The sequence below is a fragment of the Hyla sarda genome, chromosome 7 (genome assembly GCF_029499605.1).
Source record: "Hyla sarda isolate aHylSar1 chromosome 7, aHylSar1.hap1, whole genome shotgun sequence".
Lineage (NCBI taxonomy): Eukaryota > Metazoa > Chordata > Amphibia > Anura > Hylidae > Hyla > Hyla sarda.
The window spans coordinates 6,774,569-6,791,423 of NC_079195.1; the positions used below are offsets into that span (position 1 = coordinate 6,774,569).

The following is a 16,855-nucleotide window of genomic DNA, read 5'->3' on the forward strand; positions in this document are numbered from 1 at the left end:
TATATGGCTCCGACATGTATAGCAGCGCAGTACAATCAGAAGAGGCAGCAAACACATATTAAAAGCAACAAATGATACAAAGGGCTGAGGCTGCAGCTGTAACACAATTATGTGACCTATGAAGGGGTTACGACTCCCTAATTGTCTGACCCCCGATACTCCCTAATTGTCTGACCCCTGATACTCCCTAATTGTCTGACCCCCGATGCTCCCTAATTGTCTGACCCTCGGTGGTCCCTAAATGTCTGACTCCTGGTGGTCCCTAACTGCCTGACCCCTGGTAGTCCCTAACTGTCTGACCCCTGGTGGTCCCTAATTGTCTGACCCCTGGTGGTCCCTAATTGTCTGACCCCTGGTGGTCCCTAACTGTCTAACCCCTGGTGGTCCCTAACTGTCTAACCCCTGGTGGTCCCTAACTGTCTAACCCCTGGTGGTCCCTAATTGTCTGACCGCTGGTGGTCCCTAAATGTCTGACCCCTGATGGTCCCTAATTGTCTGACCCTTGGTGGTCCCTAATTGTCTGACCCCTGGTGGTCCCTAACTGTCTGACCCCTGGTGTTCCTATTGTCTGACCCCTGGTGGTCCCTAACTGTCTGACCCCTGGTGTTCCTATTGTCTGACTCCTGATGCTTCCTAATTTTCAGACTCCCAATGCTCCCTAAGTTTCTGACCTTCAGTGTTCCCTAATTATATGACCCCTGGTGCTTCCTTATTGTTCTGACCTCCAATGCTTCCTAATTGTCTGGCTCCCCCTGTTCCCTAATTGTCTGACTCCCCCTGTTCCCTAATTGTCTGACTCCCCCTGTTCCCTAATTGTCTGACTCCCCCTGTTCCCTAATTGTCTGACTCCCCATGTTCCCTAATTGTCTGACCCCAGTGCTTCCTAATTGTCTGACTTCCCCTGTTCCCTAATTGTCTGACCTCAGTGCTCCCCAATTTTCCAACCCCAGTGCTTCCTAATTGTCTGACTCCCCATGTTCCCTAATTGTCTGACTTCCCCTGTTCCCTAATTCTCTGACCCCAGTGCTCCCCAATTTTCCAACCCCAGTGCTTCCTAATTGTCTAGTGTAGGAGTAAGCGGTCGGCACTGTAGCTCGGGATCACGTGGATCAGGTCAATCCAGATATATGTAAAGAAATCCCGGCACTCCAAAAGTTCATCCAAAAGTTCATCCAAAAGTTCACCCAAAAGTTCATCCAAAAGTTTTAACACTTCATTAATAAACAAACTGCTCTGTTAAAATGCAAATAAAAACCTTTGGATGAACTTTCAGAGTGCCGGGATTTCTTTACATATATCTTCCTAATTGTCTGACCCCTGATGCTCCCTAACTGTATGACCCCTGGTGGTCCCTAACTGTATGACCCCTGATGCTCCCTAACTGTCTGACCCCTGATGCTCCCTAACTGTATGACCCCTGATGCTCCCTAACTGTATGACCCCTGGTGGTCCCTAACTGTATGACCCCTGATGCTCCCTAACTGTCTGACCCCTGATGCTCCCTAACTGTATGACCCCTGATGCTCCCTAACTGTATGACCCCTGGTGGTCCCTAACTGTATGACCCCTGATGCTCCCTAACTGTCTGACCCCTGATGCTCCCTAACTGTATGACCCCTGATGCTCCCTAACTGTATGACCCCTGGTGGTCCCTAACTGTATGACCCCTGGTGGTCCAAAACTATATGACCCCTGGTGGTCCCTAACTGTATGACCCCTGGTGGTCCCTAACTGTATGACCCCTGGTGGTCCAAAACTGTCCGACCTTCAGTGCTTAAAATTACAAAAGCAACAAGTGTGTGTATGACGTGCTTATATTCTGGTTACAGTACCAAGAAAAAGATTAAGATATAACAAGTCCAACTCGGAGTTCTATATTGTTACCACAAAAGCACCTACCAGATGAATTTGAGCATTAGAGTGCAACTCAAAAATAATCACTCCCTTAGTCATCCATTACTGGTGACTAGTTCACCCAACGCGTTTCTGTCGCCTTCTTCAGTGACGTCATCAGGGGAGTATGATATTGCTCATTAATTAGGTTATCATCAGGTTCTCCATGGTCACCATTCCTTTCTGGATGTGGGGTGTACTCACCTACAATTGATTTCACTGTACATTTACGCTTTATTAATTTTCATCTCCTTTTTTCATTTCTTTATACTAATCCTGTACTCAGTATTTGGTATTGCATTATCAATCCAAGTGCTGTAATATAGCTGTTTTGTCTGTGAACATTATCAGTATCTTCGCATCAGTTAGCAGAAGCTAGTAATATCAGCACATGACCAAATCAATATATATACAGCGGTCTCAACATATGATGGTAATCCGATCCAAATGGACCATCGTTTGTTGAAACCATCGTATGTTGAGGGATCCGTGCAATGTAAAGTATAGGACAGTGATCTACAACCTGCGGACCTCCAGATGTTGCAAAACTACAACACCCAGCATGCCCGGACAGCCAACGGCTGTCCGGGCATGCTGGGAGTTGTAGTTTTGCAACATCTGGAGGTCCGCAGGTTGAAGACCACTGGTATAGGAAGTTGTACTCACCTGTCCCCGCCGCTCTGGACCGTCACCGCTGCCCTGGATGTCGCCTTCCATTGCTGTCGCCGTGTCCCCGGGGTGTCCCTGACGCTCCGGCAAGGCCTCTGCTTCCACGGCATCCTTGCTCCCCGCCCCCGCCATCATGTCGCTACGCACGCCGCTCCTATTGGATGACGGGACGGCGTGCGCAGCGACGTGATGACGATGATGGAGAGCACCGACGATGCAGGGGATCCCGAAGAGGACGCGCCGGAGCCCCGAGGACAGGTAAGTGATCGTCAGCGGACCACACGTGGCACCGTAAACGGCTATCCGGGGGCAGCTGAAGCAGTCTGCGCTGGAGGATAGCCGTTTATGCGATGGCCCCGACATACAAAAGCATCGTATGTTGATGCTGCCTCTGAGAGACCATCGTATGTTGAAATGATCGTATGTCGGGGCCATGGTAGGGCGGGGGGGGGGGTCACTGTACTGACCTTCTGCACGGACCGTGAATAGTTAAACATGTCCGGCGTGTGCATGTTACTATGCACCGCCCTAGGACGCGTCGCCCAGGGAAGCAGGGCGGGGGCATCGGATGTGACATAGCGGTCCATTCGCATAAAACGTCAGACGCCGGCTTCTCTGGCAGCGCCGTGTAACCTTATTGGAAGACTCAGAACCGTGAGGAACTCCTTATGGAGAACCATCTTTCTCTGCAGGAACACCCGAATACTGGACAACTGAATAGGGCTATGCTTTTATTGTGCAGGGACCTCAGTTGGAGGGTTATGAGTGAGTGAACAACGCTGTGCTGAGGATATACACTGACCCCCCCCCCCCCCCCCCCCTCCCCGACGACCTACGATCATTTCAACATATGATGCTTTTGTATGTCGGGGCCAGCGCATAAACGGCTATCCGGCAGCGCAGACTGCTTCATCTACCACCGGATAGCCGTTTACGGTGCCCCGTGTTCTCTGGTGATGATCACTTACCTGTCCTCGGGGCTCCGGCGCGTCCTCTTCGGGATCCCCTGCATCGTCGGCGCTCTCCATCGTCGTCATCACGTCGCCGCGCACGCCGTCCCGTCATCCAATAGGAGCGGCGTGCATAGCGACGTGATGGCGGTGACGGAGAGCGAGGATGCCGGGGAAGCAGAGGCCTTGCTGTAGCGTCGGGGACACCCCGGGGACGCGGCGACAGCGATGGGCGGCGGCATCCAGGGCAGCGGCGACGGTCCAGAGCGGAGGGGACACGTGAGTATAACCTCCAATACCAGTGGTCTTCAACCTGCCGACCTCCAGATATTGCAAAACTACAACTCCCAGCATGCCCGGACAGCCGTTGGCTGTCCGGGCATGTTGGGTGTTGTAGTTTTGCAATATCTGGAGGTCCGCAGGTTGTAGACCACTGTCCTATACTTTACATTGCACGGATCCCTCAACACACGATGGTTTCAACAAACGATGGTCCATTTGGAGCGGATTACCATCGTATGTTGAGGGACCACTGTATATAAACAACCCAGGAGGGGGCACATACTCTTGATTGTTACACTACTTGCTGTTTTTTTCTATTTTTTACAGGGCAAACCCCCGCTGGCTGAGGACTTCATGTAAAAGGGATATACCCATCCGGTCTATTTCTTATCTTTTATATATGATTGAGAGCGCATCTGACAGCACTGGATGAATTCATCAGCAATTTTTGACTGTCTGATGAATACATTATAAGATGGGTCTGTAAATCTTATTAACCCCTTATGTTCTAATACTCCCCTGATGATGTCGCTGAAGAAGGCTACAGAAACACGTTGGGTGAACTAGTCACCAGTAAGGGAGTGATTATTTTTGAGTTGCACTCTAATGCTCAAATTCATCTGGGAGGTGCTTTTGTGGTAACAATATAGCACTCCGAGTTGGACTTGTTATATCTTAATCTTTTTCTTGGTACTTTAACCAAAATACAAGCACGTCATACACACACTTGTTGCTTTTGTGATTTTAAACATAGGAATAAAAGTTATATTTTAGGCCCCTCTATCAGTGGTGTTGGTCAGCTGGTGACTAATATTGTTTTCATGCTAAGAGGATCTATATAAATCGGTCGTGTACAGGACCATACTTGTTATGTACAACTGGTAATCATGACCTTTAGTGCTCCCTAATTGTCTGACCTTCAGTGCTCCCTAATTGTCTGACCTTCAGTGCTCCCTAACTGTCTGACCTTCAGTGCTCCCTAATTGTCTGACCTTTAGTGCTCCCTAATTGTCTGACCTTCAGTGCTCCCTAATTGTCTGACCTTCAGTGCTCCCTAACTGTCTGACCTTCAGTGCTCCCTAATTGTCTGACCTTCAGTGCTCCCTAATTGTCTGACCTTCAGTGCTCCCTAACTGTCTGACCTTCAGTGCTCCCCAATTGTCTGACCTTCAGTGCTCCCTAACTGTCTGACCTTCAGTGCTCCCTAAGTGTCTGACCTTCAGTGCTCCCTAACTGTCTGACCTTCAGTGCTCCCTAATTGTCTGACCTTCAGTGCTCCCTAATTGTCTGACCTTCAGTGCTCCCTAACTGTCTGACCTTCAGTGCTCCCTAATTGTCTGACCTTCAGTGCTCCCTAATTGTCTGACCTTCAGTGCTCCCTAACTGTCTGACCTTCAGTGCTCCCTAACTGTCTGACCTTCAGTGCTCCCCAATTGTCTGACCTTCAGTGCTCCCTAACTGTCTGACCTTCAGTGCTCCCTAAGTGTCTGACCTTCAGTGCTCCCTAACTGTCTGACCTTCAGTGCTCCCTAATTGTCTGACCTTCAGTGCTCCCTAACTGTCTGACCTTCAGTGCTCCCTAACTGTCTGACCTTCAGTGCTCCCTAACTGTCTGACCTTCAGTGCTCCCTAACTGTCTGACCTTCAGTGCTCCCTAATTGTCTGACCTTCAGTGCTCCCTAATTGTCTGACCTTCAGTGCTCCCTAACTGTCTGACCTTCAGTGCTCCCTAACTGTCTGACCTTCAGTGCTCCCCAATTGTCTGACCTTCAGTGCTCCCTAATTGTCTGACCTTCAGTGCTCCCTAACTGTATGACCCCTGGTGCTCACTGTCTGACCTTCAGTGCTCCCATATTGTCTGACTCCTGATGCTCCCTACTTGACGCCCGGACATGCTGAGTGCCAGCAGATAGCACTAGGTTGTAGGTTTACGTTCCTGTCCCTGTTCTTCTGTATGTAATGGGGCAGACCTGTTGGGTGAGCAGCAGATCGTCGCGCTCGGTTCCATTCGTGGTGCTCAGTACCCAGTGCTGCAGCCTTTTCAGGACGTCCTCCAGGTCCACCCTAAATCAGAAGGAATAATAACCAGAACATATCATTTGACACAAGAGGGCAGCATTTTATATACTGTCATATGTGGAGAACAATATGGCTCCTCTTAATAAATCGCAGCATCCGCCGCCCTCGCGCCACAAACAGAGATCTATAAGCAGTCGTTGATTTTGGCTACAAATTCCACCAATTTCTGTAGTTAATCCTCCAGGTCACTCGAGGCTCCCTCTTCCCTCTAGACCTCTGCACAGAACACGTGTACGCCAAAATGTCTGCACAGAACACGTGTACGCCAAAATGTCTGCACAGAACACGTGTACGCCAAAATGTCTGCACAGAACACGTGTACGCCAAAATGTCTGCACAGAACACGTGTACGCCAAAATGTCTGCACAGAACACGTGTACGCCAAAATGTCTGCACAGAACACGTGTACGCCAAAATGTCTGCACAGAACACGTGTACGCCAAAATGTCTGCACAGAACACGTGTACGCCAAAATGTCTGCACAGAACACGTGTACGCCAAAATGTCTGCACAGAACACGTGTACGCCAAAATGTCTGCACAGAACACGTGTACGCCAAAATGTCTGCACAGAACACGTGTACGCCAAAATGTACATTTTTTTCTGCTACAATAGTTCAGAAAGCCTTTGATAAATTTCCCTTTTCCTATTACAATATCCAGTTAAATGGCGGTATAGTATAGTTGCAGCCTGTTGCTGTATACGGGCAGCTACTTCTTAAAGAGGATTATTGGATTAGAAAAACAGCGCCACGGCTGTCCACAGGATGTGTATGGTATTGCAGCTCAATCACACTGAAGAAAATGTGGCGGAACTGCAAAACCAGGCACGACCTGCGGACAGGTGCCAAGTGTTGAGTAAGCGGCCATCAGGGGCAGAACAGAGGGCGCAATGGTAGCAGTTGTTCCTGGGCCCGGATGTTTGAGGGACCCCAAAGACCCCTCTGCCACAGATTTGGTATATATCAGCATATTGCTCGATGTACCTATATGGAGATGTGTGATTCGGTATATAGCGGTATATTCCTCTTATGTATCTATATGGAGATGTGTGATTTGGTATATAGCGGTATATTACTTTATGTATTTATATGGAGATGTGTCATTCAGTATATAGCGGTATATTCCTCTTATGTATCTATATGGAGATGCGTGATTTGGTATATAGCGGTATATTCCTCTTATGTATCTATATGGAGATGTGTGATTCAGTATATAGCGGTATATTCCTCTTATGTATCTATATGGAGATGTGTGATTTGGTATATAGCGGTATATACCTCTTATGTATCTATATGAAGATGTGTCATTCAGTATATAGCAGTATATTCCTCTTATGTATCTATATGGAGATGTGTGATTCGGTATATAGCGGTATATACCTCTTATGTATCTATATGGAGATGTGTCATTCAGTATATAGCGGTATATTGCTCTTATGTATCTATATGGAGATGTGTCATTCAGTATCTAGCGGTATATTCCTCATATGTATCTATATGGAGATGTGTGATTCGGTATATAGTGGTATATACCTCTTATGTATCTATATGGAGATGTGTCATTCAGTATATAGCGGTATATTCCTCTTATGTATCTATATGGAGAGGTGTGATTTGGTATATAGCCGTATATTCCTCTTATGTATCTATATGGAGATGTGTCATTCAGTATATAGCGGTATAATCCTCTTATGTATCTATATGGAGATGTGTCATTCGGTATATAGCGGTTTATACCTCTTATGTATCTATATGGAGATGTGTCATTCAGTATATAGCGGTATATTCCTCTTATGTATCTATATGGAGAGGTGTGATTTGGTATATAGCCGTATATTCCTCTTATGTATCTATATGGAGATGTGTCATTCAGTATATAGCGGTATAATCCTCTTATGTATTTATATGGAGATGTGTGATTCGGTATATACCTCTTATGTATCTATATGGAGATGTGTCATTCAGTATATAGCGGTATATTCCTCATATATATCTATATGGAGAGGTGTGATTTGGTATATCGCGGTATATTCCTCTTATGTATTTATATGGAGATGTGTGATTCGGTATATAGCAGTATATTCCTCTTATTTATCTATAAGGAGATGTGTCATTCGGTATATAGCGGTATATAACTTTATGTATTTATATGGAGATGTGTCATTCAGTTTATTGCGGTAAATTCCTCTTATGTATCTATATGGAGATGTGTCATTCAGTTTATTGCGGTAAATTCCTCTTATGTATCTATATGGAGATGTGTCATTCAGTTTATTGCGGTATATTCCTCTTATGTATCTATATGGAGATGTGTGATTTGTTATATAGCAGTATATTCCTCTTATGTATCTATATGGAGATGTGTGATTTGGTATATAGCGGTATATTCCTCTTATGTATCTATATGGAGATGTGTGATTTGGTATATAGCGGTATAATCCTCTTATGTATCTATATGGAGATGTGTCATTCAGTATATAGCGCTATATTACTTTATGTATCTATATGGAGATGTATCATTCGGTATATGGCTGTATATTTCTCTTATGTATCTATATGGAGATGTGTCATTCAGTATATAGCGGTATATTCCTCTTATGTATCTATATGGAGATGTATCATTCGGTATATAGTGGTTTATTACTTTATGTATCTATATGGAGATGTGTGATTCGGTATATAGCGGTATATTCCTCTTATGTATCTATATGGAGATGTGTCATTCAGTATATAGCGGTATATTCCTCTTATGTATCTATATGGAGATGTGTGATTCGGTATATAGCGGTATATTCCTCTTATGTATCTATATGGAGATGTGTCATTCAGTTTATTGCGGTATATTCCTCTTATGTATCTATATGGAGATGTGTCATTCAGTATATAGCGCTATATTACTTTATGTATCTATATGGAGATGTGTGATTCAGTATATAGTGGTATATTCCTCTTATGTATCTATATGGAGATGTGTGATTCGGTATATATCGGTATATTGCTCTTATGTGTCTATATGGAGAGGTGTGATTTGGTATATAGCGGTATATTACTTTATGTATTTATATGGAGATGTGTCATTCAGTGTATAGCGGTATATTCCTCTTATGTATTTATATGGAGATGTGTCATTCAGTATATAGCGGTATATTCCTCTTATGTATCTATATGGAGATGTGTCATTCAGTATATAGCGGTATATTACTTTATGTATTTATATGGAGATGTGTCATTCAGTATATAGCGGTATATTTCTCTTATGTATCTATATGGAGAGGTGTGATTTGGTATATATCGGTATATTGCTCTTACTTTTTGCCTGTGATCACATCGGATGTGTCTTCTGATTCTGCACTTTCAGTCAGTTCCAATATCCGCTCCGCCTGAGCCGTCCATTCAGGAAGCAGATGATGCAGGTTTAACCAATCAGATTCTTTGATTTCATTGGGGGTGTGTCTGAGTGGATGAATTGGGGATGACCAGGAGTTCAGGCTGTTTGAGAAGGATGTGAGGCCTATGGCAACTCCTGGTTAGCAAAGTGAAGAAAAAGCAGCAAAACAGCTAAATAATACATTATACTGTGATACAGCATCTAATATATCACATATTGTATATATATAGTATATAGTAGTATATACACATGGTCGCTTTCTTTGTCTTCAGATGTCCTTAGTACACGTGGCTATAGAAGCTGTAGTTGATATGTGTAAGAGCGGTGAGCGGTGTAGTTGATATGTGTAAGAGCGGTGAGCGGTGTAGTTGATATGTGTAAGAGCGGTGAGCAGTGTAGTTGATATGTGTAAGAGCGGAGAGCGGTGTAGTTGATATGTGTAAGAGCGGTGAGCGGTGTAGATGATATGTGTAAGAGCGGTGAGCGGTGTAGTTGATATGTGTAAGAGTGGTGAGCGGTGTAGATGATATGTGTAAGAGCGGTGAGCGGTGTAGTTGATATGTGTAAGAGCGGTGAGCGGTGTAGTTGATATGTGAAAGAGCGGTGAGCGGTGTAGTTGATATGTGTAAGAGCGGTGAGCGGTGTAGTTGATATGTGTAAGAGCGGTGAGCGGTGTAGATGATATGTGTAAGAGCGTTGAGCGGTGTAGTTGATATGTGTAAGAGCGGTGAGCAGTGTAGATGATATGTGTAAGAGCGATGAGCGGTGTAGTTGATATGTGTAAGAGCAGTGAGCGGTGTAGTTGATATGTGTAAGAGCGGTGAGTGGTGTAGTTGATATGTGTAAGAGCGGTGAGCAGTGTAGTTGATATGTGTAAGAGCGGTGATCGGTGTAGTTGATATGTATAAGAGCGGTGAGCAGTGTAGATGATATGTGTAAGAGCGGTGCAGTTGATATGTGTAAGAGCGTTGAGCAGTGTAGTTGATATGTGTAAGAGCAGTGAGCGGTGTAGTTGATATGTGTAAGAGCGGTGAGCGGTGTAGATGATATGTGTAAGAGCGGTGAGCGGTGTAGTTGATATGTGTAAGAGCGGTGAGCAGTGTAGATGATATGTGTAAGAGCGGTGAGCGGTGTAGTCGATATGTGTAAGAGCGGTGTAGTTGATATGTGTAAGAGCGGTGAGCAGTGTAGATGATATGTGTAAGAGCGATGAGCGGTGTAGTTGATATGTGTAAGAGCGGTGAGTGGTGTAGTTGATATGTGTAAGAGCGGTGAGCAGTGTAGTTGATATGTGTAAGAGCGGTGATCGGTGTAGTTGATATGTATAAGAGCGGTGAGCAGTGTAGATGATATGTGTAAGAGCGGTGCAGTTGATATGTGTAAGAGCGTTGAGGAGTGTAGTTGATATGTGTAAGAGCGGTGAGCGGTGTAGTTGATATGTGTAAGAGCGGTGAGCAGTGTAGTTGATATGTGTAAGAGCAGTGAGCGGTGTAGTTGATATGTGTAAGAGCAGTGAGCGGTGTAGTTGATATGTGTAAGAGCGGTGAGCGGTGTAGTTGATATGTGTAAGAGCGGTGAGCGGTGTAGTTGATATGTGTAAGAGCGGTGAGCGGTGTAGTTGATATGTGTAAGAGCGGTGATCGGTGTAGATGATATGTGTAAGAGCGGTGAGCAGTGTAGTTGATATGTGTAAGAGCGGTGAGCGGTGTAGTTGATATGTATAAGAGCGGTGAGCGGTGTAGTTGATATGTGTAAGAGCGGTGAGCGGTGTAGTTGATATGTGTAAGAGCGGTGAGCGGTGTAGTTGATATGTGTAAGAGCAGTGAGCGGTGTAGATGATATGTGTAAGAGCGGTGAGCGGTGTAATTGATATGTGTAAGAGCGGTGAGCGGTGTAGATGATATGTGTAAGAGCGGTGAGCAGTGTAGATGATATGTGTAAGAGCGGTGAGCGGTGTAGTCGATATGTGTAAGAGCGGTGTAGTTGATATGTGTAAGAGCGGTGAGCAGTGTAGATGATATGTGTAAGAGCGATGAGCGGTGTAGTTGATATGTGTAAGAGCGGTGAGTGGTGTAGTTGATATGTGTAAGAGCGGTGAGCAGTGTAGTTGATATGTGTAAGAGCGGTGAGCAGTGTAGATGATATGTGTAAGAGCGGTGTAGATGATATGTGTAAGAGCGGTGATCGGTGTAGTTGATATGTATAACAGCGGTGAGCAGTGTAGATGATATGTGTAAGAGCGGTGTAGATGATATGTGTAAGAGCGGTGAGCGGTGTAGTTGATATGTGTAAGAGCGGTGAGCGGTGTAGTTGATATGTGTAAGAGCGGTGAGCGGTGTAGTTGATATGTGTAAGAGCGGTGAGCGGTGTAGTTGATATGTGTAAGAGCGGTGAGCGGTGTAGTTGATATGTGTAAGACCGGTGAGCGGTGTAGTTGATATGTATAAGAGCGGTGAGCAGTGTAGTTGATATGTGTAAGAGCGGTGAGCGGTGTAGTTGATATGTGTAAGAGCGGTGAGCGGTGTAGATGATATGTGTAAGAGCGGTGAGCGGTGTAGATGATATGTGTAAGAGCGGTGAGCGGTGTAGATGATATGTGTAAGAGCGGTGAGCGGTGTAGTTGATATGTGTAAGAGCGGTGAGCGGTGTAGTTGATATGTGTAAGAGCGGTGAGCGGTGTAGTTTATATGTGTAAGAGCGGTGAGCAGTGTAGTTGATATGTGTAAGAGCGGTGAGCAGTGTAGTTGATATGTGTAAGAGTGGTGATCGGTGTAGTCGATATGTGTAAGAGCGGTGAGTGGTGTAGATGATATGTGTAAGAGCGGTGAGCGGTGTAGTTGATATGTGTAAGAGCGGTGAGCGGTGTAGTCGATATGTGTAAGAGCGGTGAGCGGTGTAGTTGATATGTGTAAGAGCGGTGATCGGTGTAGTTGATATGTGTAAGAGCGGTGAGCGGTGTAGTTGATATGTGTAAGAGCGGTGATCGGTGTAGTTGATATGTGTAAGAGCAGTGAGCGGTGTAGATGATATATGTAAGAGCAGTGAGCAGTGTAGATGATATGTGTAAGAGCGGTGAGCGGTGTAGTCGATATGTGTAAGAGCGGTGAGCGGTGTAGTTGATATGTGTAAGAGCGGTGAGCGGTGTAGTTGATATGTGTAAGAGCGGTGAGCGGTGTAGTTGATATGTGTAAGAGCGGTGAGCGGTGTAGTTGATATGTGTAAGAGCGGTGAGCGGTGTAGATGATATGTGTAAGAGCGGTCAGCGGTGTAGTTGATATGTGTAAGAGCGGTGAGCGGTGTAGTTGATATGTGTAAGAGCGGTGAGCGGTGTAGATGATATGTGTAAGAGCGGTGAGCAGTGTAGATGATATGTGTAAGAGCGGTGAGCGGTGTAGTTGATATGTGTAAGAGCGGTGAGCAGTGTAGTTGATATGTGTAAGAGCAGTGTAGTTGATATGTGTAAGAGCGGTGAGCAGTGTAGATGATATGTGTAAGAGCAATGAGCGGTGTAGTTGATATGTGTAAGAGCGGTGAGCGGTGTAGATGATATGTGTAAGAGCGGTGATCGGTGTAGTTGATATGTATAAGAGCGGTGAGCAGTGTAGATGATATGTGTAAGAGCGGTGTAGTTGATATGTGTAAGAGCGTTGAGCAGTGTAGTTGATATGTGTAAGAGCGGTGAGCAGTGTAGTTGATATGTGTAAGAGCAGTGAGTGGTGTAGATGATATGTGTAAGAGCGGTGAGCGGTGTAGTTGATATGTGTAAGAGCGGTGAGCGGTGTAGTTGATATGTGTAAGAGCAGTGAGTGGTGTAGATGATATGTGTAAGAGCGGTGAGCAGTGTAGTTGATATGTGTAAGAGCGGTGAGCGGTGTAGTTGATATGTGTAAGAGCGGTGAGCGGTGTAGTTGATATGTGTGAGAGCGGTGAGCGGTGTAGTTGATATGTGTAAGAGCAGTGAGCGGTGTAGATGATATGTGTAAGAGCAGTGAGCAGTGTAGATGATATGTGTAAGAGCGGTGAGCGGTGTAGTCGATATATGTAAGAGCGGTGAGCGGTGTAGTTGATATGTGTAAGAGCGGTGAGCGGTGTAGTTGATATGTGTAAGAGCGGTGAGCGGTGTAGTTGATATGTGTAAGAGCGGTGAGCGGTGTAGTTGATATGTGTAAGAGCAGTGAGCGGTGTAGATGATATGTGTAAGAGCAGTGAGCAGTGTAGATGATATGTGTAAGAGCGGTGAGCGGTGTAGTCGATATGTGTAAGAGCGGTGAGCGGTGTAGTTGATATGTGTAAGAGCGGTGAGCGGTGTAGTTGATATGTGTAAGAGCGGTGAGCGGTGTAGTTGATATGTGTAAGAGCGGTGAGCGGTGTAGATGATATGTGTAAGAGCGGTGAGCGGTGTAGTTGATATGTGTAAGAGCGGTGAGCGGTGTAGTTGATATGTGTAAGAGCGGTGAGCGGTGTAGTTGATATGTGTAAGAGCAGTGAGCGGTGTAGATGATATGTGTAAGAGCGGTGAGCAGTGTAGATGATATGTGTAAGAGCGGTGAGCGGTGTAGTCGATATGTGTAAGAGCAGTGTAGTTGATATGTGTAAGAGCGGTGAGCAGTGTAGATGATATGTGTAAGAGCGATGAGCGGTGTAGATGATATGTGTAAGAGCGGTGAGCGGTGTAGTTGATATGTGTAAGAGCGGTGAGCGGTGTAGATGATATGTGTAAGAGCGGTGAGCGGTGTAGTTGATATGTGTAAGAGCGGTGAGCGGTGTAGATGATATGTGTAAGAGCGGTGATCGGTGTAGTTGATATGTGTAAGAGCGGTGAGCAGTGTAGATGATATGTGTAAGAGCGGTGTAGTTGATATGTGTAAGAGCGTTGAGCAGTGTAGTTGATATGTGTAAGAGCGGTGAGCGGTGTAGTTGAAATGTGTAAGAGCAGTGAGTGGTGTATATGATATGTGTAAGAGCGGTGAGCGGTGTAGTTGATATGTGTAAGAGCGGTGAGCGGTGTAGTTGATATGTGTAAGAATGGTGAGCAGTGTAGTTGATATGTGTAAGAATGGTGAGCAGTGTAGATGATATGTGTAAGAGCGGTGAGCGGTGTAGTTGATATGTGTAAGAGCGGTGAGCGGTGTAGTTGATATGTGTAAGAATGGTGAGCAGTGTAGTTGATATGTGTAAGAGCGGTGAGCGGTGTAGTTGATATGTGTAAGAGCGGTGAGTGGTGTAGATGATATGTGTAAGAGCGGTGAGCAGTGTAGTTGATATGTGTAAGAGCGGTGAGCGGTGTAGTTGATATGTGTAAGAGCAGTGAGCGGTGTAGATGATATGTGTAAGAGCAGTGAGCAGTGTAGATGATATGTGTAAGAGCGGTGAGCGGTGTAGTTGATATGTGTAAGAGCGGTGTAGTTGATATGTGTAAGAGCGGTGAGCGGTGTAGTTGATATGTGTAAGAGCGGTGAGCGGTGTAGATGATATGTGTAAGAGCGGTGAGCGGTGTAGTTGATATGTGTAAGAGCGGTGAGCGGTGTAGTTGATATGTGTAAGAGCGGTGAGCGGTGTAGTTGATATGTGTAAGAGCAGTGAGCGGTGTAGATGATATGTGTAAGAGCGGTGAGCAGTGTAGATGATATGTGTAAGAGCGGTGAGCGGTGTAGTCGATATGTGTAAGAGCAGTGTAGTTGATATGTGTAAGAGCGGTGAGCAGTGTAGATGATATGTGTAAGAGCGATGAGCGGTGTAGTTGATATGTGTAAGAGCGGTGAGTGGTGTAGTTGATATGTGTAAGAGCGGTGAGCGGTGTAGATGATATGTGTAAGAGCGGTGATCGGTGTAGTTGATATGTATAAGAGCGGTGAGCAGTGTAGATGATATGTGTAAGAGCGGTGTAGTTGATATGTGTAAGAGCGTTGAGCAGTGTAGTTGATATGTGTAAGAGCGGTGAGCGGTGTAGTTGATATGTGTAAGAGCAGTGAGCGGTGTAGTTGATATGTGTAAGAGCGGTGAGCGGTGTAGTTGATATGTGTAAGAGCGGTGAGCGGTGTAGTTGATATGTTGAAGAGCGGTGAGCGGTGTAGTTGATATGTGTAAGAGCGGTGATCGGTGTAGATGATATGTGTAAGAGCGGTGAGCAGTGTAGTTGATATGTGTAAGAGCGGTGAGCGGTGTAGTTGATATGTATAAGAGCGGTGAGCAGTGTAGTTGATATGTGTAAGAGCGGTGAGCGGTGTAGTTGATATGTATAAGAGCGGTGAGCAGTGTAGTTGATATGTGTAAGAGCAGTGAGCGGTGTAGTTGATATGTGTAAGAGCGGTGAGCGGTGTAGATGATATGTGTAAGAGCGGTGAGCGGTGTAGTTGATATGTATAAGAGCGGTGAGCGGTGTAGATGATATGTGTAAGAGCGGTGAGCGGTGTAGATGATATGTGTAAGAGCGGTGTAGTTGATATGTGTAAGAGCGGTGAGCGGTGTAGTTGATATGTGTAAGAGCGGTGATCGGTGTAGTTGATATGTGTAAGAGCGGTGAGTGGTGTAGATGATATGTGTAAGAGCGGTGAGCGGTGTAGTTGATATGTGTAAGAGCGGTGAGCGGTGTAGTTGATATGTGTAAGAGCGGTGATCGGTGTAGATGATATGTGTAAGAGCGGTGAGCAGTGTAGTTGATATGTGTAAGAGCGGTGAGCGGTGTAGTTGATATGTATAAGAGCGGTGAGCAGTGTAGTTGATATGTGTAAGAGCGGTGAGCGGTGTAGTTGATATGTGTAAGAGCGGTGAGCGGTGTAGTTGATATGTGTAAGAGCGGTGAGCGGTGTAGATGATATGTGTAAGAGCGGTGAGCAGTGTAGTTGATATGTGTAAGAGCGGTGAGCGGTGTAGTTGATATGTGTAAGAGCGATGAGCGGTGTAGTTGATATGTGTAAGAGCGGTGAGCGGTGTAGTTGATATGTGCAAGAGCGGTGAGCGGTGTAGTTGATATGTGTAAGAGCGGTGAGCGGTGTAGTTGATATGTGTAAGAGCGGTGAGCGGTGTAGTTGATATGTGTAAGAGCGGTGAGCGGTGTAGTTGATATGTGTAAGAGCGGTGAGTGGTGTAGTTGATATGTGTAAGAGCGGTGAGCGGTGTAGATGATATGTGTAAGAGCGGTGAGCGGTGTAGTTGATATGTGTAAGAGCGGTGATCGGTGTAGTTGATATGTGTAAGAGCGGTGAGTGGTGTAGATGATATGTGTAAGAGCGGTGAGTGGTGTAGATGATATGTGTAAGAGCGGTGAGCAGTGTAGTTGATATGTGTAAGAGCGGTGAGCGGTGTAGTTGATATGTGTAAGAGCGGTGATCGGTGTAGTTGATATGTGTAAGAGCGGTGAGTGGTGTAGATGATATGTGTAAGAGCGGTGAGCGGTGTAGTTGATATGTGTAAGAGCGGTGAGCGGTGTAGTTGATATGTGTAAGAGCGGTGATCGGTGTAGTTGATATGTGTAAGAGCGGTGAGTGGTGTAGATGATATGTGTAAGAGCGGTGAGCAGTGTAGTTGATATGTGTAAGAGCGGTGAGCGGTGTAGATGATATGTGTAAGAGCGGTGAGCGGTGTAGTTGATAT

General features: G+C 45.6%; 1 protein-coding gene across 2 annotated transcripts in view; it reads right to left on the reverse strand.

Moving 5' to 3' along the window:
* The window catches only part of AXDND1 (axonemal dynein light chain domain containing 1), a 163,623-nt gene that overhangs the window by 36,432 nt on the left and 110,336 nt on the right, over nucleotides 1-16,855 (reverse strand). For both annotated transcript variants that reach the window (XM_056529377.1, XM_056529378.1), the window contains exons 16-17: nucleotides 9,184-9,397; nucleotides 5,765-5,858 (exon numbers count right to left, since the gene is read on the reverse strand). In XM_056529377.1, the coding sequence (XP_056385352.1) occupies nucleotides 5,765-5,858; nucleotides 9,184-9,397 (308 nt within the window). The remainder of the gene's footprint in view (nucleotides 1-5,764; nucleotides 5,859-9,183; nucleotides 9,398-16,855) is intronic.